General features: G+C 53.4%; 11 protein-coding genes across 11 annotated transcripts; 5 read left to right on the forward strand and 6 right to left on the reverse strand.

Moving 5' to 3' along the window:
- Positions 1-724: 724 nt before the first annotated feature.
- Positions 725-3,557, forward strand: ASPZODRAFT_1105215 (hypothetical protein). The gene has a single exon (XM_022721001.1). The coding sequence runs from the start codon at positions 1,044-1,046 to the stop codon at positions 3,477-3,479; it is 2,436 nt and encodes an 811-aa protein (XP_022584620.1). The 5' UTR covers positions 725-1,043; the 3' UTR covers positions 3,480-3,557.
- A 149-nt stretch (positions 3,558-3,706) lies between these two features.
- ASPZODRAFT_89951 (hypothetical protein) lies at positions 3,707-5,668 on the forward strand (the record flags this gene model as incomplete). The annotated part of the gene is made up of 5 exons (XM_022730380.1): positions 3,707-4,057; positions 4,128-4,403; positions 4,467-5,348; positions 5,412-5,499; positions 5,553-5,668. 5 exons carry the CDS (start codon positions 3,707-3,709, stop codon positions 5,666-5,668), a joined length of 1,713 nt encoding a protein of 570 aa, XP_022584621.1.
- Positions 5,669-5,976: 308 nt separating this feature from the next.
- On the reverse strand, positions 5,977-7,795 carry ASPZODRAFT_149519 (hypothetical protein; the record flags this gene model as incomplete). The annotated part of the gene is made up of 7 exons (XM_022725493.1): positions 5,977-6,201; positions 6,266-6,861; positions 6,933-7,077; positions 7,134-7,257; positions 7,400-7,498; positions 7,554-7,624; positions 7,697-7,795. The coding sequence occupies 7 exons, from the start codon at positions 7,793-7,795 to the stop codon at positions 5,977-5,979; spliced, it is 1,359 nt and encodes a 452-aa protein (XP_022584622.1).
- A 443-nt stretch (positions 7,796-8,238) lies between these two features.
- ASPZODRAFT_128718 (hypothetical protein) lies at positions 8,239-9,821 on the forward strand (the record flags this gene model as incomplete). Its single annotated transcript, XM_022722100.1, has 4 exons — positions 8,239-8,403; positions 8,466-8,844; positions 8,908-9,025; positions 9,089-9,821. The coding sequence occupies 4 exons, from the start codon at positions 8,239-8,241 to the stop codon at positions 9,450-9,452; spliced, it is 1,026 nt and encodes a 341-aa protein (XP_022584623.1). The 3' UTR covers positions 9,453-9,821.
- A 1,250-nt stretch (positions 9,822-11,071) lies between these two features.
- ASPZODRAFT_58967 (hypothetical protein) lies at positions 11,072-13,276 on the reverse strand (the record flags this gene model as incomplete). The annotated part of the gene is made up of 2 exons (XM_022728813.1): positions 11,072-12,787; positions 12,854-13,276. The coding sequence occupies 2 exons, from the start codon at positions 13,274-13,276 to the stop codon at positions 11,072-11,074; spliced, it is 2,139 nt and encodes a 712-aa protein (XP_022584624.1).
- A 291-nt stretch (positions 13,277-13,567) lies between these two features.
- ASPZODRAFT_89959 (hypothetical protein) lies at positions 13,568-14,978 on the forward strand (the record flags this gene model as incomplete). The annotated part of the gene is made up of 3 exons (XM_022730381.1): positions 13,568-13,728; positions 13,798-13,939; positions 14,019-14,978. The coding sequence occupies 3 exons, from the start codon at positions 13,568-13,570 to the stop codon at positions 14,976-14,978; spliced, it is 1,263 nt and encodes a 420-aa protein (XP_022584625.1).
- Positions 14,979-15,593: 615 nt separating this feature from the next.
- ASPZODRAFT_89964 (hypothetical protein) lies at positions 15,594-17,878 on the forward strand (the record flags this gene model as incomplete). The annotated part of the gene is made up of 3 exons (XM_022730382.1): positions 15,594-16,185; positions 16,255-16,579; positions 16,634-17,878. Exons 1-3 carry the CDS (start codon positions 15,824-15,826, stop codon positions 17,876-17,878), a joined length of 1,932 nt encoding a protein of 643 aa, XP_022584626.1. The 5' UTR covers positions 15,594-15,823.
- A 153-nt stretch (positions 17,879-18,031) lies between these two features.
- On the reverse strand, positions 18,032-19,795 carry ASPZODRAFT_128727 (hypothetical protein). Its single transcript, XM_022722101.1, has one exon. The coding sequence runs from the start codon at positions 19,442-19,444 to the stop codon at positions 18,092-18,094; it is 1,353 nt and encodes a 450-aa protein (XP_022584627.1). The 5' UTR covers positions 19,445-19,795; the 3' UTR covers positions 18,032-18,091.
- ASPZODRAFT_1109296 (hypothetical protein) lies at positions 19,543-20,554 on the reverse strand. The gene is made up of 4 exons (XM_022721009.1): positions 20,413-20,554; positions 20,253-20,356; positions 19,957-20,167; positions 19,543-19,851 (listed from the first exon to the last, which is right to left on the reverse strand). Exons 2-4 carry the CDS (start codon positions 20,354-20,356, stop codon positions 19,642-19,644), a joined length of 525 nt encoding a protein of 174 aa, XP_022584628.1. The 5' UTR covers positions 20,413-20,554; the 3' UTR covers positions 19,543-19,641.
- Positions 20,555-20,909: 355 nt separating this feature from the next.
- ASPZODRAFT_128730 (hypothetical protein) lies at positions 20,910-23,384 on the reverse strand. Its single transcript, XM_022722102.1, has 2 exons — positions 23,246-23,384; positions 20,910-23,066 (listed from the first exon to the last, which is right to left on the reverse strand). Exons 1-2 carry the CDS (start codon positions 23,278-23,280, stop codon positions 20,978-20,980), a joined length of 2,124 nt encoding a protein of 707 aa, XP_022584629.1. The 5' UTR covers positions 23,281-23,384; the 3' UTR covers positions 20,910-20,977.
- Positions 23,385-23,901: 517 nt separating this feature from the next.
- Positions 23,902-26,393, reverse strand: ASPZODRAFT_89971 (hypothetical protein). Its single transcript, XM_022730383.1, has 7 exons — positions 26,308-26,393; positions 26,146-26,256; positions 25,745-26,082; positions 24,697-25,670; positions 24,588-24,610; positions 24,361-24,530; positions 23,902-24,297 (listed from the first exon to the last, which is right to left on the reverse strand). Exons 1-7 carry the CDS (start codon positions 26,377-26,379, stop codon positions 24,144-24,146), a joined length of 1,842 nt encoding a protein of 613 aa, XP_022584630.1. The 5' UTR covers positions 26,380-26,393; the 3' UTR covers positions 23,902-24,143.
- Positions 26,394-26,690: the final 297 nt, after the last annotated feature.

A 26,690-nucleotide genomic window follows, 5' to 3' on the forward strand; every position in this document is an offset into this window, starting at 1 on the left:
CGTGTCCCTGATGACGTAATTGCTTAACACGTGCTGGAAAGGCGGTCAGGGGAGTCAATATCTTCCTCTCTCAGACCGAGAGTTCAATTCGGAGTCAGAGAGTCCGAGCTGGACAGACAATACGCTGATCTGCTGGGAGGAGTCTTTCTGAATCTATATTACTGATCACCACGTTTCTTGGCGGGATACTCACCTTGCTGTCAACAAGCCGAGATTTTCCACACGAGCCGATTTCGTCCGGGATTGATAGGACTGAAGGGAGTACTATCAGAGATGACCTGGGAGATAGCTCAAGCCTTGCTCTAACAAATGTACCAGGGACTTCCGTTTGAGAGTACTCGGCTATGGTTTCTGCAGTATTGGCAAAATCATATAAACCCAACAAATGCGCGATGAGCACCTTCATGGTGACGCCAGTATCGCCCCGTTAATCACAAAGCGGACTGTCTGAGATCCTTGTCTGGTCCTACTAGGGGCTATTGAAATGACAATTAGGGATCGGTAGCGCCAGTCGCCGATGAAATGGACGTTCGGCAGACTTCCACAATATTTTTCCATCGGAATTCGGGCGTCGAACTGAGCCATTAGTACTCAATACGAACTGACAGTATCATCATTTTTAGTACTCCGTACGATACTACTCCGTACATGGATTGTGCTGGCGGAGACATTATTATTCTTCTCTCAAATCAAATTGTTTCTTTCAGCTCAATTGGAGAAAAGCTTTGAACTCTATCAATCTTCCCAAGTTCAAAACCCAATCGGATCTTCCATTCGGCAAAAAACACCTGGATCTACAGGGTCGGAGTAGGATCAACTACCCCTAATTTATCATTTCCCACTGCAGTCATTTTAAGCGATCAAATTCTGGTGTCTAGCCAGGGCACTATTTTCGAACTAATAGATTCAGTCTCCTGGCCAAAATTAAAAGTCAATCATGTCCACTCTTTTCTTTTTGGCTCCTGTCTCTCTCTCTCCGGAGTCTCTTCTCTTTCTGGTCACTCTCTTTCCAGTCACTCGTTTACTGATTAAATAGCATTTTCATGATGAGGAGAGCAGTCCTCCTCGCCGGATTGGCCCGCGTGGCAATGGCGCTGACCATTCCTGCCAACACGGCGACGACCACCTATACCAGCGTGGTCACCAGCGTGGTCACCAGCGTTATCACCACCAGCGCACCCCAGACGACGACCATGACTACTTGCTCTGTCAATACCGCGGATCCCACGACCTGCTCCGATCTTTACTTTTCTTCGTTGGGTTATTACTGGGAGAATATATGCACCTCGGCTGCGTTGGTCGGCGGAAGTACACTTACAGTTCACGGTGCATCTAATCAGTATCAATGCTACGTTTACCTTCGGGTCCTCGGCTATAGCGCCCTTGAATATGACGCCTCCGAAGAAATATGCTATGTCGTGAATGGCGCCTACACGCTGACAACGGGGGGGTCGGCGACGGGGGCTTTGGTCCGCTACACCTCCAACCCCTGCGTCATCACATCCACCTTAATGACGACCGAGGTGCTCACCGAGACATCGACTGCTGTATACACGACGGTTTATGTCTCGACCATTACCCCTTCGTCGACCCCGACCCCTGTGGCATCTTCATCAACATTAACATCGTCGTCAGTCCTGGCTTCGTCAGCGATCTCCAGCAGCAGCAGCAACATTCCGCTCTCTTCCTCTTCAGCCTCGTCGGCCCGGGTATCTCCTTCTCGTTTCCCTTCACGACCTTCTAGCAGTTCGCCTGCCTTTTCCTCTAGGCCAGTTCAGCGTTCCAGCTCAGTTGTCATTCCCTCAGGAACACGGTCTGTTCCCTTCCCGGCACACTCCATTCGGCCATCATCAGTTGCCTCTAGCAGCAGTCCTTTGTCTTCGACCACAACACTATATGTGACCAAAACAGTGAAATCCACTACTACCATCTGTACTTCCACCAACAGGCCGTCATCTTTGGCATCAAGTGGCTCCCCTCAGACAGCACAGTCCTCCTCAGCCTCAATCGGCGCTGCTACCAACACGCAATCAACCGGTGCTACAACTAACACTCAGTCATCTTCGACGCCAACCGGCTCTACTACTCAGACAACACAAGGATCCTCGGGATCGGGTGCTACTACCAATACGCAGTCATCTTTGACATCCAGCGGTGCTGCCACAAACACGCAGTCATCTTCGACCTCAACTGGTTCTACCACTCAGCCAGCGCAGACATCATCAGCATCAACCGGTATCACCACTGCGACTACCAACCCTGGTTCACCTGGTGGTTATACCACTTCCACTGTCCTTACTACTCGTACCGCCACTATCACCGCTTGTCCATCTTGGGTGACCGACTGCCCAGCAAGATCGAAGACCACCTTCCTTACTACTGAGACGCTTGTTGTTTCCACTACCATCTGCCCTCTCACAGAGACCACGCCGACTTACACACCAACATTGACTGGCGCTGGTTACACTACATCCACCATCCTTACTACTCGTACTGCTACTATCACAGCCTGCCCATCTTCGGTGACCGACTGCCCGGCTAACTCCAAGACCACCTTCCTTACTACTGAGACTCTTGTGGTTTCTACCACTGTCTGTCCCCTCACAGAGACTACGCCGACTTACACACCAACGTCGTCATCATCAACTGGCGCTGGTTACACTACATCCACTATCCTAACCACTCGAACTGCTACTGTTACGGCCTGTCCATCTTCAGCGACCAACTGCCCAGCAAATTCAAAGACCACATTCCTTACCACTGAAACTCTTGTGGTTGCCACCACCGTCTGCCCCCTCACGGAGACTATGCCGACTTACACACCAACGTCTTCATCATCAACTGACGCTGGCTACACTACTTCTACTCTTTGGACCACTCGCACCGCCACCATCACGGCCGCCAAGACCACCTATGTGACGACCGAAACCCTCGTTTTGTCCACAACAGTATGCCCTGTGACGGAATTGTCCAGTGGTGGCAAGACTGGTCAGTCCGAGAGCACATATCTGACGACCGAGGCCCTCGCAGTTGCTGGTATTTCTACCGCCGCCGCCGCCGCCACCACCGCTACCGTGACGGTTGAACACTGTGCAGATGGACAGAACCGGTGCCCAGCCTCTCTGCGCGAAACATACACCACCACCGTTGTTCTGGTCTCTGCGATCCCTACTGCCTCTTCAGAGACAACCGCCACGGTCTCTCTTGCAACGGGTTCCACTCAGCTCCCCAGTACCATCACTGGCCATGGTTCTGCCCCCTCTCACCCTTACTCGGGAACACACGGGGACAACAGCACGGTCTCAAGTTCCAGCGGTGTCAGCGGCGTCAATCCAACAACATCCACCAACCGACTCTCTACAACCTCCAGCTCGGCAGTGGATGCAGTCTACACCGGTGCAGCGTCCAAGATGCACCACCAGCTAATGGACCTGATGGGATTGATGATTATGGGAATGGCTACTTTTATGCTCTTCTAAACCACTGTATATACATACACCGATATTTTTTAATTAATTATTATCTATTCTTTTCTCTATTCATACTTAATCTCAGTAATTCGTTTCTATTTCTTCCTAATAATACAATCGGCCTGAACCGGCACGCTAACGGGTCAGGATATCTTCTTCCCCTCCCCCTCTTCTCCCCTCTTTCTCTCTCTCTCTCCACCCCTGTCCATTATTGTCTCTCTCATTTCAAATCTCCCATGTCTGATCCACGCTTTGACTCTGTCACCCCCCCGACGAACCCCGAGAAATACCAGACGGAGTGGCAGCCACTGGTCGCCAAAAAACAACAGGAATGCGCAGATAAGATCCCCTCCGAATGGCGTCTCAGCCAGTCCCTGCTTGACTCGCTCGCCCTGGACTCTGCACACGGAGTCGATTTGATCGAAGCAGATATTCCCCGTAAGAGCGGACTTCTGTCGCCATTGGAACTGGATTTGACAGAGAATTATACGGCGCGAGAGCTACTGGCTCAGCTGGCGGCCGGGACTGTCACCTCGGTGGCAGTGACGACGGCGTTTTGCAAGCGAGCAGCCATTGCCCAACAGCTGGTCTACCATCTCTTCTCTCTCTAGAACTATAATATTCTTTTGTTCATTTGGATTTCTTACCATTGTCTAGACCAGTTGTTTGACCGAGACGTTTTTCCCCGCCGCTCTGGAGCGCGCCCAGCACGCCGACGACCACTTGAAGCGCACAGGCACAACGTTAGGCCCCCTTCATGGTCTGCCTATCAGTATCAAGGACTGTTTCAACGTCAAGGGCCTGCAGGCGACCATCGGGTATGTCTCGCTGCTGGCTGTGCCTCCTGCGACGGCCAACTCGGCCATTGTCGACCTGCTCTTGGACCTGGGGGCGGTGTTGTATGTCAAGACCAACATCCCACAGACTATGATGGTATCCCCCCGCCTTTGGTGATATGGTTTTATGTATGATTTGACGAAAGGTAACCGTTAGCAGACTGCGGATTCCGAAAACAACATCTTTGGCCGTACGTTGAACCCACACAACACGCGGCTCACGGCGGGCGGGTCCACGGGCGGAGAGGGTGCTCTCATCGCCTTCCGGGGTTCTATCCTAGGCGTGGGTAGCGACGTAGCTGGCTCGATCCGTATCCCTGCGCTATGCTGCGGGGTGTACGGCTTCAAGCCGTCGGCCGATCGAGTCCCACCAGCCGGTCAGGCGTTGAAACGGAAAACGGGTCTCGCGCGCATCATCGCATCGGCTGGTCCCCTAGCACAGACTCTCGACGACATCGAGCTGTTCCTGTCGACCGTTCTGGCCGACGGTCACCAGCCCTGGTCTTACGATGTGACCGCCCTCGCGGTGCCCTGGAACAGTTCCCTGGTTGCCGCCCCGGCCCGAACCCTCACCGTCGGCGTGCCGGCAGAGGATCCATGGTTCCCCCTGCATCCGCCTGTGCGGCGCACGCTCGAGACGGCCATCGCGAACTTGGAGCGGAAGGGCCATCGGGTCGTGCGTCTCCCGGCCCCGGAGACCGAAGAACATACCCTCGCCTACGCCAACCGGTTAGCTCTGCAGTTCTTCATCTACGGGCCGTCGCACGACTACATTGGCGACAGCGGTGAGCCGACCATCGCCTCGGTCGCCCAGCGCTCGTCCCCTGTGTTCACTGGCCCGTTGCCCGTGGACATGGCGCTGGAGCCGTTCGAGAAGATGCACCTGCTGCACACTGCACGCGAGGCATATGCCGAGTACTGGCGGAAGACGTGGGTCGAGCACCGGCTGGATATTATCCTCGGCCCTGGAGCACAGAATACCGCCGTGCCGCATGATACCTACGGATGGCCGCCTTATACATTAGCATGGAATCTACTCAACGTGAGTCCTTATACTTTTCGATCAATCATTTCAAAGTGGCAGTCCATGTCTAATTCAAGATAGTATCCCGCGTGCATAATCCCGTTTGGTCGGGCGTCCAAAGAATTAGATCCCGAGCCTTTCGCCGTGTCAGACGGGGTGCAACCCAGCTGTAAGTTCATCTCACCCTATAACTATAGATACAAACGCTCTCTGATATGATAGACGACCCCGAGAGCATGGACAAGGCCCCCTGCGCGATCCAACTGATTGCGCCGACGTTGCAGGATGAAAAGTGTCTTTGGGCGGCCAAGATAATTGACAGAGATATTCGAGAATAGAACTTGTTTGGCTAGTGTATATTCCTATAGACTAATGAATTGACCAAGCAATGATATTGCAGTATATATACATCTAGCATATACTTCATAAACAGTAACTTTTATGCCGTCCATGAATGCATAAATCAGGTGACGTCATGTGTCTGATTTCCCTTTCCAGAAAGGGAGATCACCTGCCGTTGACCATGTGACTTGCTAAGCGACACTTGACAGAATTTCGCTTTCCCTGTCCGTCTCTTTTCTATTCTCTTTCGCTGCCTAACCTTCACCAGAGAGTTCATCTATCTGTTTAATGGTCTAGTACTGATCTACTGATGCTGCTTGGGATACGCAGCATACTTCTCTGCCCGGGCGATCCGACTCTTCTTGCCGAAGATGGCTATGGGGATATGCAGCGAGGACACGAAGACTGAGAGACATCCCACGAGAACGAACATGTTGTACGTGCCCATACAGGACCGCCAATACGGGACAGGGAAGACGAGGATTGTCCCGCAGACGAAGGCGACGGGGACGAGGGCGGCGCCAGTCATCTATGAGTCAGAAAAGACGAGAAAAGGGGAGAAGAAGAAGAAAGGGAGAGAAAGGAAGACATACATCTCTGTACGAGTCCTGCAAGTAAGCCAACAACATGTCACACATGCCTCCCTGACCACCGCCCATAAACGCTGCACCAACGGCGTTCAAGATCCAGGATTCACCCTTGGCGATGGTGAGACCGAAGAAGAAAATCCCCGCCACCATCGATAGCGCAGGGATGCAGTACAGATACAGACGCATCTCGGGCTCATAGATCCCGCCGTTGCGTTTCGCCAGACGGATGAGAAACAGATCAATGATAGGACCGCCGAAGAGAGCACCCAGCAGACTGCCGATCGCAGTGGGGAGGTTCATGTTTCCGATCTGGATGGTTGAGAACAGATACGGGCTCTCCGAGTACAAGGTAGACTGGTTGATGACCAGGATGGCCAGGCAAGCGATATTGAAGCCGTACTGGACGGCCGTGAACGCGACGACGGCGAACTCCATGAGAATGGCCACGGGTTCCTTGTAGTTCATGATAAACTGGGACCATTTGAGTACCTTGGCAGGTTGGACGAATGGGTGACGTTCGAGATAGCTGCGCATAGGGATCGAATGGTCGATCTCGACGAGTCTGGTGGGTTGTCGCGTAATGAGTCGGGCGATTCCATCTCAAGGGCACCGGCCTCGGCAGCTTTGACAGCAGCACTCAAGCTACGACCATCATTCCCACCTTGCTGACGTATTGAAGGCTTCCATTTGGACTCTTCGAGAATGAAGATCAATAGGACAGCGGTGATGCCCATGAAGATGGCACACCACCAGAACGACCACTGCCAGCCTTGAGAGACAGCAACATATCCCGAAGCCACAGGATCCAGGCAGTTCTACATCCTAATTAACCATTTGAAGGTCCATGCCAGACAATAGGATACAGGCTTACACCAATAGTCACTATGACGAGGTAGATGCCGTTCATCGTCCCCCGCTGGTGAACATAAAACAGATCCGCAACAGTGACCTGAAACAAGGACTCGCTGACCGCACCCGCCAGACCGGCCACAAGCCTGGGAGCCGAACAGGTCTTCCTTTGTCTTCATCTTTGCCTGCCAGATGGCAACGGCAAGGAGAATCAGGGAGGTGACGATATAGACCTGGCGACGCCCGAAGCGCGACGCAAAGGGGACAAAGAATTAGCAGCCGACTGACAAGGCCGCGAAATTGGTCGCATTCGTATTGTCAAGCAGCGTGAAGCTGAAGCCCCGGTCCTCGAGCAGGTCCTCCCAGACGGGAGTCATCACATTCAGCCTATACAATCAATGGACATGGAGTACGAGTATGACATAAGATCCATCTTGCGTACCCCGCGAAACACATGATTGTGTACAGACATAGCAAGGACATTTGGACTGTTTTACGACTAGCTGACCAATTCTATTAACGAATTTTCGTTAAAAATGGCCAAAAATAGAGGGGGGGAGAGGGGTGAAGGAAGGGAATCCCCGCCAATGGTTCATTCGGATCACTCGTCGGCTGCGGCGATAGGATCAGATGTTGGTTTTGCCGGTCCTCGAGACGGACGGTCCCGGGAGGAAATTGGTTCATGGTGATGTTTTGATTGATAGAAAGAGAGAGAGAGAGAGAGAGAGAGACGGATGAAAGGAGAAGATGAAAGAGAGGGAAAGGAAAGGGAAAGAAGATTTTTTCCCAGTAAGATGGAAGATGAAGTGAAATCATTTAGCAATACCTCCGGACCTGCAGCAGGTACAAGGATGTTTTGCTGCACTCCGAGTCATGCCCGCCGGCCTTTTCCCGAGAGTACAGAAAACCTAGGCCTTACGAGATGGCCTGTTCTGGAGCAAGGCTGGCTCGAATGCCGAGCCAGATTCTCTCGCCCGGATTAAGCCGAGAGACAAATGGACTATATCATCTCTCCTCTGGACGAAAGCTGGGGGCCGGAGGGAAGGGAAGGGAGGGAGTGTGCGTTTGTCTTCCAACCATCCTTGAGTTCTTCCCAACCTCGGATATTCGCTCATTAACCACTCAAGATGGCCACGTCCTCGGCGTACGACAGCTACAACTCCGGCACTGGGCTGCTGATCACTCTTTGGACACTGTCCGTTGTCTCCGCCATGTTCATTGGGCTCCGGGGGCTCGCGAAATGGAAGATCGGCCATCTGAGCTCAGATGATGCCGTGATGGTCGTCGCGCTGGTAAATCCCCAAGCTCTTGTCCTGTGTAAAAAAAAAAAACCATTCAATCTCATGCACGGCAGGTGTTTTTCATGGTCGGCTCAGCAACCGCGACGGTTGCCGTTGATCACGGCCTGGGTCACCGCTACACCTCGATCCCACATGCGCGCGCAGTCAAAGCCATCATATTCTATTGCGTTACCGGAACGATGGGCATCTTGTGCGGCACCAGCGGCCGCGTCTCCTTCATCCTCTATGTGCGACGATTGCTGCCGCGGAATTCCATCATCCAGCATGTCTTCTGGGCGTTGGTCGCGGGCCAGATCGCCATCAATGTCGTCTCTATCTTTCTTATGTTTTTCGAGTGCGGGGGAAACGTGGCGGCTGTCTTTGACGCCGGCTTATCACAGACCAAGTGTATGAGTCGATGGATTCAGATCGACTATGGTTACTTCCAGGGGTGTAAGTGAACACCCTCTTTACTGAGAGTCTCCAGTGAATAGTTCTCTCTCTAACCATGAATAGGTTTCAACACGGCCTGCGACCTCTTTCTCGCCGTCTATCCGACGTATACCTTCTGGAGTCTGCAGCTCAAGCTCCGGGTGAAGATTGCCCTTGCGTGTCTCCTCGGGTTAGGCTTGTTGTAAGGACAAATCAATTCCCACACTAAACTATTTCTACAAGACTGAGACTAATGAAAACCCAGCGCTATGATTGCTTCCGTGGTAAAAACGGTGCTGATCACCACCATCGCCAGGACGTCCGATCCCACCGTCGACCAAGTCACCCTGCTGCGGTGGGTATACATCGAGGCGGCGATTGTGATCATCACGGCGTCGATTCCCTGTTTGCGGTCGCTGTTTGTTGTCGCCGTGGCGAATCTGTTCAACGCTTCTACCAAGCAGAAGGCCGCAACCTACGGACTGCGCAGTGGTCGGTACAGTCGACACCTTGACGAAATGGAAATGATGTACGACGAGACGCCGGCTCAAATCCTGCAGAGGGGCGGTGGGATCATGAAACACGTCGACGTGGTGGTCCGCGAGGACCCAGCCAGTGCAATATTCTGAATATGTATTATACCCTTTGATACTATGTACTAATGAAGCATTCGGCGTAATTTCGGTTCTGATCAAGTCTACAGTACTATGTACTACACAATTGTTCGGCTTGTGTACTTCGTACTCGTATGCGTACGAAGTAGTAACTACTATGTAGTTAGTAGTCAGTTAACTATGAAGTAACTAACTAATTAGACTAATTAGTATGTAGTAGTGTGAAAATTCTGATCCCTGCTCAAATCTCTAGCCCCTGTCAGCCATCTCACTGACTAACTATAGAGCTCGGACTTACTTTGCGAGTCATTGGGCCAGGGAAGAGGGAGATCAGGGCATATCACGGTGACGATGTGATCAGCCCATACCTGAACGAGTGGGGGGGGGGGAATCCTTTCTGACGCGTCGTCGCTTGTAGATCCTGTATTTAAGAATACTTACTACAGTCGTAGTCACTGAACTACTGTCTTATACCATGTGTTGTGGCGTCCCGACTATTCCGTAGAGAGGTACAGTCGGGTCCGAGCACGAAGGAAATCTCTTTACTGCATATGCAGTGCTTATCTTCAAGTAGGGCTAGATTATGAACTATATACCAATCAGACCTCTGCTGAGGCCTCTGACTACTAGACTTGGCGGCTGGTCGTTACTCCGTACACAGAACGCACGTACGGAGTAATTCGAGTTGATAATAACTATAGAATTGCTATTGTTGTTATTGTTATTGTGATTTCGGAAATCTCGGAACGCACGGTGCTCGCACGGCCATCAATGATATAGATCTTAGATTAGATATACCAGTCATGCCTATAGATATATGTAGGCTGTATTTACTACCTCTAAATAAATATAATATACTAGTAATTATACCATGAAATCTCGATTACCTCTAAGATCGAGTGCTGTCGGAAACTTCCGGGTATGACTCCACGGTATCTCCATCCGGAGTCTCCGTACTTACTCCATAATGAACAACTCCACAGAGTATGGCCTGACCCTGGTAACATGACAGGGAATGTTTCGTCTGCTCTCCTTCTTTATCCAGTTAGACATGCTGACACAGTGGCTATGCGTCACCCACCCATGCTGGGCATCAGTGGGGGTGAAATTAGTGAGCTACTAATTAGTTGAATGGATTTGTCACAGGGCTGATGGTCGTCTCGGTCTAGACTCCGAGAATGTTTGATCTAACTAGAGGGTGGTCAGCTTGTTACTATACTTGGTGAACACTATGATATATCTCGGCATGTCTCATCGGCTGTCAGAGATCTAAGCACAGTCCGTAGTACAGATCAGATGGAGATCGTCTGTCTCATAGTAAATCGGTATCTTACAGGAAACCATTGTCTTATAGTAAACTGTTGTCCCAATGCCAAAGGTCGTCAACCCCCAGGACAGAAAAATCGAACAGAGAAGCCGCACCCGCGTCGATCATGCCCTATCTGTGATCAGTGCGAACTCGGGTTGGGGCTCAATAAGGGGGTAGGGGGTAGGACACCACCTACCCAGGGGTCATCCGGGGACTCTGTATCTTCGCCTGTCTGCGCAGGGGGCATAGCTAGCCACGATGGATCTGGATGATACATGTTCATAGGATCGTGAAAGACCTGCTATTATCGGATCTTTGTCAGTATCTAGTGAGCAGAAAAAAAGAAAGAAAGAAAACCTCGCGGCAACAGTACCTTGTCGGTTGACTCCCTTTCGTTCTGTGGGGATGCCGGCGACGTCCACCCAGCTAACAGGAGTTCATGGCAGCGTTGTGACGCTCGATTGCTTGCTTCCCGGATGAACGCAATGACCTCTCGACTCGCGGCCGGGTGGGCCTGATCCTGCTGCAGACGGGAAAGATGCCAAGTCGCGGAAGCCAGGGCCATGTTGAGAAAGACTAGAGATTTGCATGCTCGCTTCTCGGTCTGGACTTTGTGTTCAAAATACCGAATCGTATTCTCCACTCGCAGGAGGACGGCATCGTTCTGATAGCAGGCGGGGGAATTGGCGTGTAGCAGTCCTGGCAGAGTCGGTCCTATGCCTGGGAGAGGCGAGATGGTTTCATCCTCCGATTGCAGGCGGCACTCGAGGCAGATCATCAAGGCCGCATGGAATATTTCATCACAGAACATCCCTCCCCGAAGTCGTAACAGGTAAGGGTAAGCCGGGGGGGTGTCCGGATCTAGGGTTGAGGACGCATCCAGTTGAGCCAACAGGGCAAGACTGGCATCCCGACAGATCATTCGCGAGTAGAGAAACCGTTCATCCGGAGTGTCGCAATAAGCAAGCACAAAGGGGCGATGTAGAACCAGGAGAACGCGGTATGTGAGGAAGCGAAAGAGGGATTTCTGGAAGTCGGAAAAGGGCCCGTCACGACCGGGAGCTTGATCGATCCGCAGCCCGGGCGGTGCTTTCCGCAGATCTCGAAGAAGTTCCTTACTCAGTCTCAAGACCTCGTCATATTCTAGATGCATGTTGATACCATTGACGGTTTTGGAGATGTTCATTCTCGCAGGTAAGGTATAGGACAGCGCGATCTGAAAGATATTCCCGGTTGTGCCTTCGTCGTCGTTATTGTCATTTCCTTCATCGTCTTCGTTGCCGCCGCCCTCTTCTATGTCTACCGATGGAAGGGGACAGTCAAACTCATCACAGGATATTGACGGAGGCACGCCATTATCGAGCGAGGTCTGGAGGTCAAGTTCGATGATTGTCCACCATAACCGCCGTCGAAGCGCCGCGCAAGGTTTTGAGACTTTGGCAAACTTGGAGGGGTCACGATGCAAACCAGCGGCCATAGCTTCTCGCAACAGGGCACTTGCGCTGATCCATGCGAGGTCACCCCCGTACGCAATAGCCTGCCGCGCGATCAACAGCAGACATTTGATCTGAATCATGTCGAGGCTGAGCGAGGTATAGCTGTTTGTCGACAGGATCCAGGACAGCGTTGCATAGATCCAGCCGTGGCCAACATGGGCGATTGACTCGGACGACAAACTGCCGACGCATGCCATGAGAGCCAACAGCTTTGCAACAAAGGCATCAGGAGAGCCTAGGTGCTTCTCGCGACCCGTCCAAAAGGCTTCGTATTCCTCGCGGAATCGGGGGATGTCAAGCACGCAAAACGTAGTCGCAAAGGTCGACAAGTACAATTGAACAAGCTCGTCCGCCTGCTCACGTGGCGGGATCAGTTCCTCCAGCCGGGATGCAGGAAGCTGCTGGCAAATCTGGGTGTGGTCCTGGAGCTGCGTCTGGATCTGTTGCTTCAGCCGTTTCATCGACTTGTATACGGCGTGATCTACGCCAGGACACTTCGACTTGGTTTGACGGTAGGTCTCCAGATAGGCCATGATATCGGTGAACTAGACAAGAGCGGTTTACATTTGATCTGTGCGCAATTACAGATGGCATAAATCAAAGTGTCTTACCATCACCAGGGTCGGGACCCAATGGCTCCTGCCGAAGAATCTGGTACGCCCCTCCTTCCCACGGAAGCATATTTTCGGAAGCGATTCGAAGAAGCCCTTGGTGCTTTTAGTGTCTGGTACGCCATTCAATATATCAGCCGCAGCTGCAGCCTGAGGGGGGTTGCTTTGCGATGCCTCGGAGGAGGAGCAGTCGTCCGGCCTCGTATCTGCCGCTGGAGCCGTCACGGACACAACCACGCCGTGGTCGTTCTCCTTCTCCAAAATTGGCAGATAAGAACACGAGTTCTCCGAGCCGGATTTAAGGCACTGGTTACACGGACTGAGCCGGTTACACTTGACCTTGCGCCTGCGGCACCGCTCGCACGAGAGTGGCGGCCGGCGTCGGCGACTCTGTGTCGCGGCTGGATGCGGGTTCACCCGCATGATGCTGTATCTGGCGCTCATTCTGGCGTCCATCGGAGGCAGATTCGGAGTTTCGTATCAGCAGCGTGGAGGAAAGTCCGCGAATTTGTTAAGAAAGACGTCGTTGGAGGCAACAATAATGGAGCAGGCAGAGTCCGTCCCTTCGGAGTCACGGGAGCCGTCGGCTCCGAACTTTACCGGATTGGGAAACAGACATATCCGCTCCAGACAAATATATCAAGAGTCCTCACCAAGACTGGACAGGATGGACATCTTTCTTCATTTAGCAGAAGAGAAACGCTCGTTTGAATCATGGATGACCAATCTAAAGACAGATCTCCCATCGTGGAGGAGCAGGGTTGCCCCCAGCCTGCTCCGCCGAAGTTCCCTGAAGGTGGCCTGCGGGCATGGCTCGTCGTGCTGGGTGCCTGGTGCGTGTCGTTCAGCTCTTTTGGGTATTTGAATGGCTATGGGTGGGTGTCTTGATGGCTCTTGTTTTGTGGTTCCAAGAAGATCGACTGCTAATCTCTGAATGCGGATAGAGTGTACCAGGATTATTATACGAAGCATCTCCTCGCGGGAGAAGCGTCATCGACGATAGCCTGGATTGGATCTGTACAAGTGTTTTTCCTCTTTGCCGGCGGTATAGTGGGAGGTCCATTGTTTGATAGATTTGGCGCTGTGGTATGACATCCTTCGATGATGATGGTGATGATGGTGATGATGATGATAAGAAGAGAACTGACTGGTATTTACCTTGCAGATCTTGTATCTTCCTTGCATGTTGTCTGTCTTGTCGGTCATGTTGACCTCGCTCTGTACGAAATACTACCAGCTGATGCTGGCCCAGGCGATTCTGGGCGGCATCGCCAACGGGACCGTCTTTGCCCCGTCGATGGCCTGTGTTGGTCACTACTTCCACGCGCGACGAGCCGCCGCTCTGGGCGTGACAGTCTCCGGGTCATCTCTAGGAGGTGTATTGTTCCCCATTGCGATCAGCAGGATGCTTCGGAACCCGTCCCTGGGATTCGCCTGGACGGTACGCATCATGGGGTTCTTGATTCTCGTTTTGTTGTCAATCGCCTGCGTGGCCATCAAGGGCCGTCTTCCGCCACGAGCAGGGAAGATCTTATTGCCTCGCGCTTTTCTGCACTTACCATACACACTCATCACCTTTTCCATATTTTTCATGATGTGGGGTATGTTCACTCCGTTCTTCTACCTGCCGCAATATGCCCAGCTGCATGGGATGAGCTCAAATCTGTCTTCCTATGTTCTTTCCGTCCTCAACGCAGCATCATTCTTTGGTAGGGTTCTCCCCGGGTTTCTGGCCGACAAGATTGGCCGATTCAACACCCTCTGCGTCGAGGGGATCGTGACCGGCATTTTGCTCCTGTGCTGGCCGGCATGCAAGTCCAACGCATCCATCCTCGCATTTGGCGCCCTGTACGGTCTGTTCTCTGGGGGTATCGTCTCGTTGATGTCCCCGTGCATCGCGCAGGTTACCCCCGATCCACGCAACATGGGGACCTACCTGGGGATGGGAATGACCATTGTCGCCGTCGCCGGTCTGACGGGCTCCCCAATCACCGGGGCACTGATCGAGAATTCGGGCTCATACACTTCGGCAGCTGTTTTCTGTGGCGTGGTGGTGCTATTCGGAGTTGTCCTGACCTTTATCGCCAAGATCAGGCTTGACAAGAAGCTGTTTGCCCGGGTGTAAAAGTAGTCTACCATTGCACATAATCAGTCCAATAGACATATAACTAGTTCCCCATAGAATCGAAACTCGCACCTCTTCTCAGTCCCTTGGATTCTCCCTAAATCCAAATCAGTAGCACGGTCAGTGAGAATAGATTGTAAAGCGAAAGTATGATGATTCGATAGGCGCAACATGATCAATCTCAGGGCATAGCCAAGCCCCAAGCATGGCACAGCTGGCTGGAAACAAGAGGCAGATGGCAGAGGTTGAATCTTGACGTTGGAGATGAGGCATTTTCACGCTCTTTCCTTTCTTATGCCACCATCCCATGTGACCATGGCCTGAATCACATGACAGGAGAGTAGAAATGAAAATCCTTTGCAAATTCTGTTTTTCAATATACAGAGTATTATAATTGATACAGTACAGAGTATACTTAGTACCTATTAAGTAGGTAGATACTATAGTTACTGGTAGTAGCTATATATATTGACTCGAATACTATCGTATATACGAAAAACAAGAAACTCATGAACATAGAGTAATAAGAACAGATATCAGAGTAATAATAGAACAATAGAAGAATAATCCAAGAATAATAAATATATATCTTAACCAATAAATATTCGAATTGCAGCGATTTTCTCTATTGATTTCCCGATTTCAATTTTCCCCTCGCTGTGCCACGTGACTCCCTCTCCGCCCTCGACGTGATCCTCGCCTCGTCTTCATCCCATCCACCAGAAGTCGACCTTGACAGCTTACGGGCATCATGCGTCGCCCTGGCACACCTGCTTCTCCATCTTAGACATCGATACCACGCCCGCGCCGAGGCAGATCCGGCTTCATCCTCCTCCGCCGCCGCCATGGCGTCTTCCTCCGTGCTCGACCGCTTCCTGAGCAGCCTCGCCGACTTTGTCAAGACCCGCGACGGGCCTAAGCTGCAGGACTTTCTGCAGATCGAACCTCCGCTGCCTCCTATCTACACGCAGATGGTCGACGAGCTGCGCCAGCGGTACCCGGCCGACGATCCGCAGAGCGACGCAGCGCTGCTGCGCCGCTGCGAGGCCCTTGTCAGTGGCCCGCGGTCCAAAGGCGGCAGCGGCGGCAGCGGTGCCTCTACCTGGACAGCGTTTCCTACCTTTGTCAAGCTGTACTTCACCTTCCTGCGCGACGTCAATCTCGAGAACCTCCTGGAAACGTATAACCTGCTCAAGGCGCTCGTCAAGTAAGTCGCATGCCCGGGGGATCCCGTCCCATCTCTACGACTGCGACTCTGATTCATTCCGCTCTCCAGCCAATGTGTCCTGGCGCTCGGTGACAGCCAGATGGGCGTTATTGTCTTGCCGACCGTCCTATATCTCTCCAAGGTTCTCGCCAAGTTGGCCATGGGGCTCGATCGCCGACCGGAGCTGATTGCACACCTGCTGCGACTGGAAGGAGGCTCGGAAGAGAACGTGGAGAAGGTCACACTGGTCGAGAAGTCGGCTAACGTTGTGCGCGAGGCGTTCATCAAATGCCTGACCGATCGCAGCGGAACGCCCGGCGTGCATGGGAAACCGGAGGGCAAGCGGCTGGGCATCTACCTGATGGCCAACCTGTGTCTGAAGCTGCTATTCCAGGTAGGTCGGAAAGAAAGCAGATCGGTGTGCAGAAAGCAAGCGTTGACGAGGTAGTGCGGAAAATTACGAAACGCGGAGCAGATGTTTGCCAGTATCAGCGCCCAATCGCCTCCCCTGACCTACTTTCCGGCCTCGCAGCGTGTCACCTATCTCTACTACCTCGGACGATACCTCTTTTCGAACAACCTCTTCTTCCCTGCGCAGATCGCCCTCCAGGCTGCCTACGACCAGTGCCATCGACAGGCACTCAAACAGCGGCACCTCATCCTCACCTATCTCATCCCTTGCAACATCATCATGGGCCGGTTCCCGTCTCGACAGTTGCTAGAACGACCAGAAGCCCAAGGGCTGGCGAACCACTTTGTCCCCGTATGCCGGCTCGTCGCCCGTGGCGACTACATCGCCTTCCGCCAACACCTCGCCGGCGACTCCCCTGCCACCGAGTGGCTAGCCCGCAAGGGCGTCCTGCTCCCGCTGCGCAACCGTTGCGAGATTCTCGTCTGGCGCTCCCTCGCCCGCAAGGTCTTCATCCACGGTGGCTTCCACGGCGATCCGGCTCCCCAGGCTTCGCGCGGACCCCCGCCTTTCCTCTACCTGCATAAACTGGAAGCCGCCGTGCGGTGGCTCCAGTCCCAACACAGTGCTTCGCCCTTCAAACCACTCTCAATGAATGCCAAGCCAGGAAACCAACCCAGTCACAGCAAATACGGCTCGCAGATAATTTGCAAACCTGCAGACCCGGACTTTGCAGGGCTTATTACCAACGCCTCCCCAGCTCTGCCGACCCCCCCGGCAGAAACGGCAGAAGATCCCTTCTCCAAATACGCCGACTACCTCTGCCCCGAGGGCTACTTTGACGCACAAGGGACATATCGCGCCAACGCCCCGGGGACACTAGTCGACGGAAGGCTCGACACGGACTACACTTCTCTCGAACTAAACCCGTACCCGGACCGACCCGACCAAGGGGGAGAAACGCAAGAGTCGTCGCCAATGATGGACGAGATCGAATCCATCCTCGCCTCGCTATTGACCCAGGCCCTGATGCGCGGCTACCTCACACACCGCAACCCGCGCTTTGCCATCCCCGGCGCCCGCCTCAAGGGCGCCCTCCCCACGGGATTCCCCCCGGTCTGGAGCACCATCTACGCGCGCGAACGCGACGACGCCCTCGTCCCGGGATGGGTGCAGGTCCCGTCGCCTGAGTCTGCTGCTGCGCGGGCCAACCCCTTTGCTGCGGCGGTGGCGGGCGGGCGTGTCGTCAATCTATCGGGCGCGAGGCCCGCGGGGGCTCAATAACTTTTTCCCCCCCCCCTTCACTTTGAATAATCTTGAGATACCTTAGATACTTGATACCTGATACCTAGATACATTAGATACACTGTTAGGATACCACTTGGTCGTGCCGATGAAGTTGGCATATACTACAACTACAGAATTGATCGTAATGGCTAGAAGGGTACTCTGTAGTCTATTCCAATATAGTAAGTATACGGAGATATAGGAGGCTAGTTATGACACCTCCACAATCCTCCCCTCCAGTCGAGGTGCAATACCCGAGGTCCACGCCGGGGTAAACTCCTCGTCGTCTTCGTCGCCGACAATGTCGCGGTCGCGGTGATGCGACACGCCCGCCAGCCGCATCCATTTCCGAGTGACCAGCCTTGCGAGGCGCAGGCGGCGCTCCTCTTCTGCCGCTGAGCAAGCCGGTTGCGTGACGTAGTTGACTGTCGGGAGCGGCGAGACCAGCACGTCCGGGTCGGAGTCCGAGTCCGAGTCCATTGCTGTTGTCTCTTCGTCTTCCAGGTGGGCGTCTTTCTCCGGGAACCGGCCGTAGTAGTAGACTGATCGACCGCGTCGCTCTAGAGACGGCCGTTGTTGCTGGTGTGTGAATTTCTTTTCTGAGACGGGCGACGATTGCGTCGACGGGGGTTTCAGCCATCCATCGCTGTGCAGGTTGCGGTGCACGGATCCCCAGTGTCGACGGAGACTGGCGCTCCAGCGGCGCCAGCGGCCTAGCACCTTCAGACTTAGAAAGTATTGGCGTAGGATGGTGCTGATCAGGACCCCGTTCTCTTCGCAGACGATCTCCTCGACCGTCCCGCCCTCGGACCGCACAAGCAGCGAAGTATACCCGTCCTTGCCGCGACCCATGTACCCTCTCGTCGCGAGCAGGTAGTCGCGCTCGAAGCAGATGGGTTCCCCCCCGACAGTGGCGTAGGTGAGGCGTGCCCCCGGGGGTGCATCCGGCCGAAACCCGTACCGGATGTTGGAGACCTGTGCGAATCGGCCTTCTAGCGCGGGCAGCTGGCTGACTCCGTTCTCCAGGGCGTCGAAGAGTGCCCGCCCGCTGACGCGCAGAAGAACCACCGGATCCTCAAAGGGGAAGCAATTCATCAGATCCTTGAGCCGTAGTATGCCTGGCGGGTATATTTGGTCGCCGCGGATGGTCCCGCCTGCCATCATGGCGCAGTCGGCCGCATGGTAGAAGCGCATGAGATCGCAGACGAAATTGCCCAGATTCGACTCGCGCTGCCGGACAGTCGAGAAGCGGCCGTCCAGCGGCGTGACCGTGTAGCCGACCGGCTTCTCTAGCTTAACCTTGAGGGACGACGTCAATTTGGCCACCAGGGCGACGCTTGCCGGATCCTCAGGCAGGGACCGCACAATGTCCCTGCGCGTGATGTTGAAGTCCCACGAGGCCCCATCAGATCTTCGCCACGCCTCGATGTAGCTGAGCTGCTTGAAGTCTGTTCCCGAACGTAGGATGTGCGTTCCATTCACCACCATGTGTCCGTAGAAATGGTCGTGGCCGCCGAGAATAAGATCAACCGTACCTGCGGGCAGCAACTTGGCCAGCTTCATATCGTTGGGCTCGCGCTGGTGCGTGAGGGCGATGACGATCTCCGCTCCCTGTTGGCGAAGTTGAGGCGCCAGTTCCAGCGCGGTTTTCGAGGCGGATCGATAAATAAGCCCGGGAGGAAGGGAGTTGATTGTCTCCAGCCTTGTCTGTCAGCACGGTCACCTCTCTCTCTCTCTCTCTCTCTCAGTTGATCAAATTGCTATGTGCAGACAGACCATTCCCTTTCCCCCAGTCCAATGACGCCCACTTTTACGCCATTCGAGGCAGTCAACATCACCGTCTTGAGACAGTTGGCGATCGGCTCCTCCTCCCCCAGTGCGGGGTCCAACACATTCGCCAGCAACCAGGGGAACTTGCACTGCGTGCGCAGATGTCTGAATTGCGCGACCCCAAAGTCTAGGTCGTGGTTCTAAGAAGACAAGAGCAAAATCAACCATCACGTCAGCATTTTGGCTTCCCCTTCCCCCATCCGCGGGCTTCCGCAAAACAGTACGAGAAAATGCGGTTTACATACTCCCACACAAGCAACGTCCGTCCCCGCATTGTTCAGAAAGGGCACCATGTGTCTTCCCTTGGTCACCGTGCTTTCCAGGCTGGGGTTATAGACATCCCCCGAGAAGAGAGTCAGGATCCTGGGCTGCGAGACGAATTGGGGTCCATCGCGGTAGTAGTTGATCACCGACTGAAAGCGGGGGACCCCGCCGATGGGTTCTGCAGACCCAGGTCTGTCAACGGCGAGGACATGATTAGCAAAAGGATTAGCAAAAGGAACTCCTTGATTTCACAGCAGGGAAGACAAAGAAGACACACTCGACATGGTAAACGTCGTTGAAGTGGATCAAGCGTAGGTCTGGTCCGTCGGTACGGTCACAGGAGTGGGTGATGGAAAGGCCGTCGGTTTGTATACCTGCCATCTTTCTCCCTCGCAGAGACACGACAGCCAGAAGATACTGCGAGCAGTCAAAGTGACTGTGAGAGATGTGTGGGAAGGAGGACAGACAGACAGCAAGAGAACTGAAATGTTACACGCGAGGGGAAGAGAATCTGTGCCCCTGGAGGGGTCGGCCAATGACCGCCTCAGTATTAATCGCAAAGGTACCTAAGGTAGTTATCGATAAGAGAGACCTGTTAGGTACCGATGAGATCACAGTAGAAAAGAGAAGATTTTGCTATCCCAAGGTCTGTACAAAATTGAATTTAGTGGCTAATTATACTGGTCGTAAGTTTTGTCCGAGTGGTATATGAAACAGAGCTGGGCAGTTCCGCAGAGGGTAATATATCCAAAAAAAAAAAAGAATCATTGATTCATGCAAGCGGGTGGGTATAGAATCATCAAGTGGTGATGAGAGAAGGGTTGATCGGAACATGATTTCAATTTTCCCTGAGGCTCCCGGCCAGGAATGGCCTATGAATACATACATATCGAGGCATAAATCGGTAGGCGGATCAATAAATACGGGGGATAAAGAGGTGTGGATGAAAATCTCGGGATCGTCAATGACAAGTAGGGAGTGGCCAGGGAGTGGCCCGCCCGCTCACAATGGGCGACGCTCAGTCACTGTCCATCGTCGTTTCATCGAGCCATCACGCTCCTGCAGCGTGGGGGCGCTGCCCCAGAGTCCTCGCTGCGACAGGGTCCGATGAGGCAATTGCTGCCCCCAGGAGGAATCGTCAACCGGGTCGCTATCGACAGGATCCACTCCGTGGTCCGGCTCCGCGAGGTTGCCAGATGATTTTGGTCGGTCGCCAAAGTTTGGCACAATGTCATCCGCAGGGTCTATCACTGTTTCACTGCTGGCAGAGATGGAGCCCCAAAGACCAGACGCCCCGCGAGGGGCGGTTGATGGTCGCATGGCGAGCGACCAACTGCGACCACTAGGAGCATGAGGGATAGATGGACCGATCATGAAATGGTCCTGTGACAATGTTGATCGAGCTGCGAGACGATGACGATACGACGAAATGGGTGATGAGGAGTAGGAACCAGAAGACTGCGAGGCTGCCATCGATGGCAGCTGGGCTGGGTTTCCTCCAGCTCGCAGGTGATCACTGGAGGCTACCAGTTTTAAATCGTAGTCATGAGAAATCGACAGGTGAATAGAACCTTTTCTCTGATGACGCAAGGGCCGATGTTGCTGATGATCATTGTTGTTGTTGTTGTTGTTGTTGTTGAGGTGGTGGTGGTGATGGTGGTTATGGTTATTGTGGTTATTGAGGTGGACGTGGTGTTCTTGGTGTGGATGTTGGCGGTGGTGGTGGTCAGACAGCGTGTCTGAGCCCGAGGGTTCAGAGGAATCTCTCCTCACGGCCATGGTGAGCGAAGCCATTCCAATGTCGAGGAGAACGGGATGGCCTGTCAAAGCTCCGATCAACGCATTACATCCAGCGCCATGAGTGATGATGATCAGAACTGTATCGGTGGAATCGTCCTCCTCGTCCTGCGAGGATTTGGCATCGTCGGTCCGGCTATACCAATCGATCATGTTCTGCAGCCCGCTACGGAGGCGCATGTGCATGGTGCTCCACTCTTCTCCATGCTGGCCGCCATCTCCCCAGTTCTGAGGTTCGCGCATGCTGTCCCAGCGATAGTCGATATCGACACATGACTCTCGCGCGTGAGTGACATATCCCGCGGGGATGGGGTGTGACGACGAGACGGCATAGGTGGGAGTGGGCGGCACATATGCGCCATCTGTGATCACGTTCAGCTCAGTGTTGATTTTACTCAGGAACCCCTTCGCTCGTGGATTGTTCACGGGGCTAAGGTGAGTATCGTGACTGCCGGCGCGGGTTCTCTGCCCTTTGCTCCCCAAGCTAGTAGTAGTAGTAGTCGCAGCAGTGGAAGAAGAAATGGGCTCTACTTCCAGCGCCTCTTCATCGAAGACCGTGGGCATGGGGCTTGCCCGACTACCCCAGCCCCCCGGGAAGTATCCGGGAAGAGGCCGGTCGGGGCCCTCCGTAGGTCTCGCCATCTCCCCTTCGTGGCGGAGTAACTCCTCCTTGGCCGCGGCCACCATCCTTTCGGAGTTGGGTGGTGGGGTGATCTGGTCAAAGTAATCAGGTGACAGCCACTCGCCTAGGAAAGCATCAACCCGTAAAAGGCAGCGATGGCCACTCGGGGTTGGCCTCGCTCCCCCCGGGGCAGTTACGGGGCTCAAGTTGTCCGGGCTAAGGGGAGAGGAGCCGCCCACATCGAGTGGCCCATCCTCCGGAATTCCCTGTGTGACGGGGGGAGCACCGGCAACAGATGCATTGACCGGTAGCGAGCTCGAACGAAGCATCTGCGGGGCGGTTTCCGGAGCGCCATAATGTTGGCTGATGCCAGCACTAACGGCGATCGCAGTCTGGAGACAGCGAAGGTAGGGAGAGGTATGGATGATCACTTTGTGCTTGCGGGGGGGGCGATTTGTAGGCACCAGCAGAGCTTCGCGCCCCGCATCTTTCTTGCCGACATCATGCGATGGAGTATTGGGGTTTGATGCTTCCCGGGCACGCAACAGACTGATGATGCGCGCCCCCAGAGCACGAGACTGGTTCCAGCCTCCATACGTGAGGGGGGGATCGTAGGGGGTTGCAGAGGTCAAATGCCACTGTTTATCGACGGCGTCCAATCGAGCACCATGCCTAGAAAGAAAGGTTTCTATTAGCAATCAATTTCAGGTAAAAAAAGAGAAAGAAAGAAAGAAAGAAAGAAAGAAGAAGAAATAGCCCAATCGATAAAACAAGGGATGGAAGGAAGGAAAGGTGGAAATCCCACCAGCCAGGCAACCAACAATACAAGGAGACGCCCCCGAACTACCTACCGAGCGATGATAACCACCGCAGGCGGTTTCTCCATGGCGGCCGCCTATCGTATACAGTGGTTCAAGTGAGAGAAGTCGTAGGAGAAACAGGACAGGCGAGGGCGAGGCGAGTGAGAGTTATTTCACACGGGAAGAGGGGGACAGGTAGCTCCGTTTGAAGCTCCTCTCGCGGGGCAGGGATTAGAGGAAGATTTTCTTTCTCCTGACGCGACTAGAGTCTAGCAGCATCGCCTCCACAGCTGTTATCGTTGGACACGGGCCAGCAGTGAGGGGGTCCTCTAGCGGGCTGTGTGTGCAGGCTTATCCATTCATTGTTGAAGGGTGAGGATAGGCTGGGTTAGGGAGGTTTTTGGATTATTACTTGGTAGCCGACATGAAGTTTCTTTTTTTTTTTTCTCTCTCAGTTTGACGAATCTCCACCAGCTGCCAGCACATGTGATTTGCTTATATAAGAGATATCGCAATCTCCAGACTACGTCACATGACTCCGCAATCACATGTCAATCTCGAGACAAAGAGAACGAAATCCGACTCTGTCCTCCGCACATCCTACATATTTCTACTGCTCCAGATCTGCCCACTAGATGCAAGGATCCCTGCAGAAATAATCTTGTTTCCTATTCCCCTGCGACAAACGACGATCCGGCGGCAATTTCTCGGAGAATGAAGCATTGACAGCGCCCAAGTGGGTCTTGTGCAATGAATTTTTGCTTATCGCAGCGTTGCCCCTGTGGGGTATCGCGATGACGCTATCCCCAGTGCTTTAAGGGCCAGTGAGTGGTATTCTTACTACGACAGGGGTTGATGATCTGCGGTTTTAGAGTGTAATAGCTAGAGCTTATTGGTACTTGTGTCTAGGAGCCAAAAAATACATATACTACATATTCTATCAACAAATTCAACATATATCCTGGTCCACCGATGCAGTTTCGACTACCAACTCGTGGAATCTTGACAGTTCTTCCAGGGATTTGACCTGCCCGCTTGAATCCCGGATATCAGGGATACAGAAGTACGTGACGAGGAGGCCGACAAGCATGAAGAAGGATAAACTATTGGAGTCAGTATACATCCATCTCGGGAAATTGTTGGAGAAGGAGGAGAAAGAGGAGTACCATAACAAAGCGTATCCCAGCCAGTCTGGGACATGCTCCCAGTTCGCGTCATGACCGAAGCTCACGTAGTTGAGAAAACACTGCGCGATAATCGACCCCAGTTTCCCGGCGGCCGCAGAGATGCCGTGACATGTACAGCGGAATCGGGTGGGGAAAAGTTCTGCAGGGATCTTCATCCAGTTAGCAATGACCCTTTCCAACACAAGAAGTGGGTTGACAAAACGTACAATGTATGTGGTTGTATTGGGTCCTACATCGATGCCAAGTCAGTACTATAAATAAGGGAAAAAAAAAAAAAAAAAAAAAAAAAAAGAAGATGATGGCTGATGGTCATACCGAAATTGAAGAATATCTGCGATATAATATAGAGCACGATCAAGGCAGAAGAATCCTTGCTATCTGCAAGGTGCTTGAAAGAAGTTCCGATGACAATGGTCAAGATGAACAGCCAGAAAAACCCGTTCAGTTGGATGTTTCGTCGTCCAAGTTTGTCAATGGTGAGGATGGTGAGCAGACTCCCCACGACCTCACCGGACGAGACCACGACCATGCTTTGGTAGGAGATTTGAAGGAGATACTGGAACACACTGGTCTCGGGAATCTTGCTGCCGAACCAGATGGTGTTGACGATTCGGGGCGTGATGAGGCCGAGGCCGTAAAAGGGAAGGTCAAGGCAGAACCAACAAGCAGAGGTCGCAAGCAGAGCTCGGTAGGTTCGTTTGTTGGAAATGAAGACCCTGAAGTCTCTCCACATCGTTGGCAGGGATGGTGGAAGAGCAGATTCCGATGCGGCTAGCGACACCTGGGAAGGATCGCCGAGGGCCGGAGGTGGCATCTGCAGGGAATCAACTCGGGTGATCGAGTCCTGGTCATTCTGACAATGATCGATGCTGGGGTTAGAGAGCTCGTGATATTCAGCCGAGTCCCGGTTGTCCTGGCAATTGTCAATGATCGGGGCGGCGGAGGGCTCGTCATCACGATCTGCCTCATAGAAGTGGGAGACATCTGCAGCGGCCTGAAGGGTGTTTTTCGTGACTTCTGCTGTATACCGCGGCGATTCGATGATGGTCAACCGGAACCACATGGCGATGAAGGCTGGGACGGCTCCCAAACCGACGATGAGCCGCCAGATCGAGTCGACCGTTCGGATGCAGTCCGCTTCACAGGCCTCTGAAGAAGGATCGTTTGGCAGTTTATGGCGAAACCCGGTCACCGCGACGAGCGCGACAAGGCACCCGGCAAGCTGGCCCAGAGACTGACAGAAGAAGACCGCTGCCAGCATTCGACCACGGAATCGAGTCGGAGCAAACCTAGTACAGATTGTCAGGAAGGACAAGTCCTTATGAAAAAAAAAAAAAAACAGAACAAAAAAGAACGGGCATACTCGGAGCAAATGACGGCAGACAATGGATAGTCAGCTCCTAGACCTATGCCCATGACCAGGCGCCAAAAGAGAAGCACGGCGATGATGGACATGGAGTTCTCGGCTCCGGAGGACGCCATGGCGACTCCGAGGGTCGAGAAGACTAATATGACGAGCTCCAGTCCATACATCTTGCGCCGGCCCCAGATGTCGGCGGCCACGCCGAAGACGATCTGGCCCACCAAAGCGCCTCCAAGCGTGACGATACTCATGGCAGTTTGGTAGCTGTGTGGCATCCCGTCCCGCTGACCCCAGTAGACATAGCCGAGCATGGGAATGACCATGTTGACGGAAAATATCTGGGAAACAAACAGCCCGTCAGTGCAACCGCTCCACTTGAACCCTCAATATCCAGCGCTCACCGCATATGCATCTGTGAAGAAGCCGATGCCCGCCACCACCACCACCCACATCCACTCTCTGCGACGGGCATTCTCGAGGCGACCGATCATGTACTCATGTCTCTGGGCAAGCTGGACAAAATCAATCAGCCAGAGCATCTGCAGTCAGGAATCACGACTCACGGTGTGGTGGTGGAAGTCCTCATACTTCCTCCACGGATTCAAATGAAGCGTGACGCGTGGAATGATGGCCATAATTCGTATAGACGATGCTGTGGTGTCTCTCCTTGACCAAGGCACTCATGATGATCCCGTCCTTTTAATTTATTCTCGCTCGAGGCTACATGAACAGCCCCATCGTGCATCCTCGTGTTTGCTCCCGGGGGCGAGGCTGATGCGCCCAGCAGAGCCCCAAGGCGCTCCCTCTAACACAGGGGACGGAGAATATGCCTAGCCGCCATGGCTCATAGGGAAATAGTATTGCCCGTTACTACCAAAGGTATACTAGAGGCGTACTACATACAGGTACTTCGTAAAGGTGGGTACTAAATCGGCCGGTATCTCAC

Source organism: Penicilliopsis zonata (genome assembly GCF_001890105.1).
Source record: "Penicilliopsis zonata CBS 506.65 unplaced genomic scaffold ASPZOscaffold_2, whole genome shotgun sequence".
Lineage (NCBI taxonomy): Eukaryota > Fungi > Ascomycota > Eurotiomycetes > Eurotiales > Aspergillaceae > Penicilliopsis > Penicilliopsis zonata.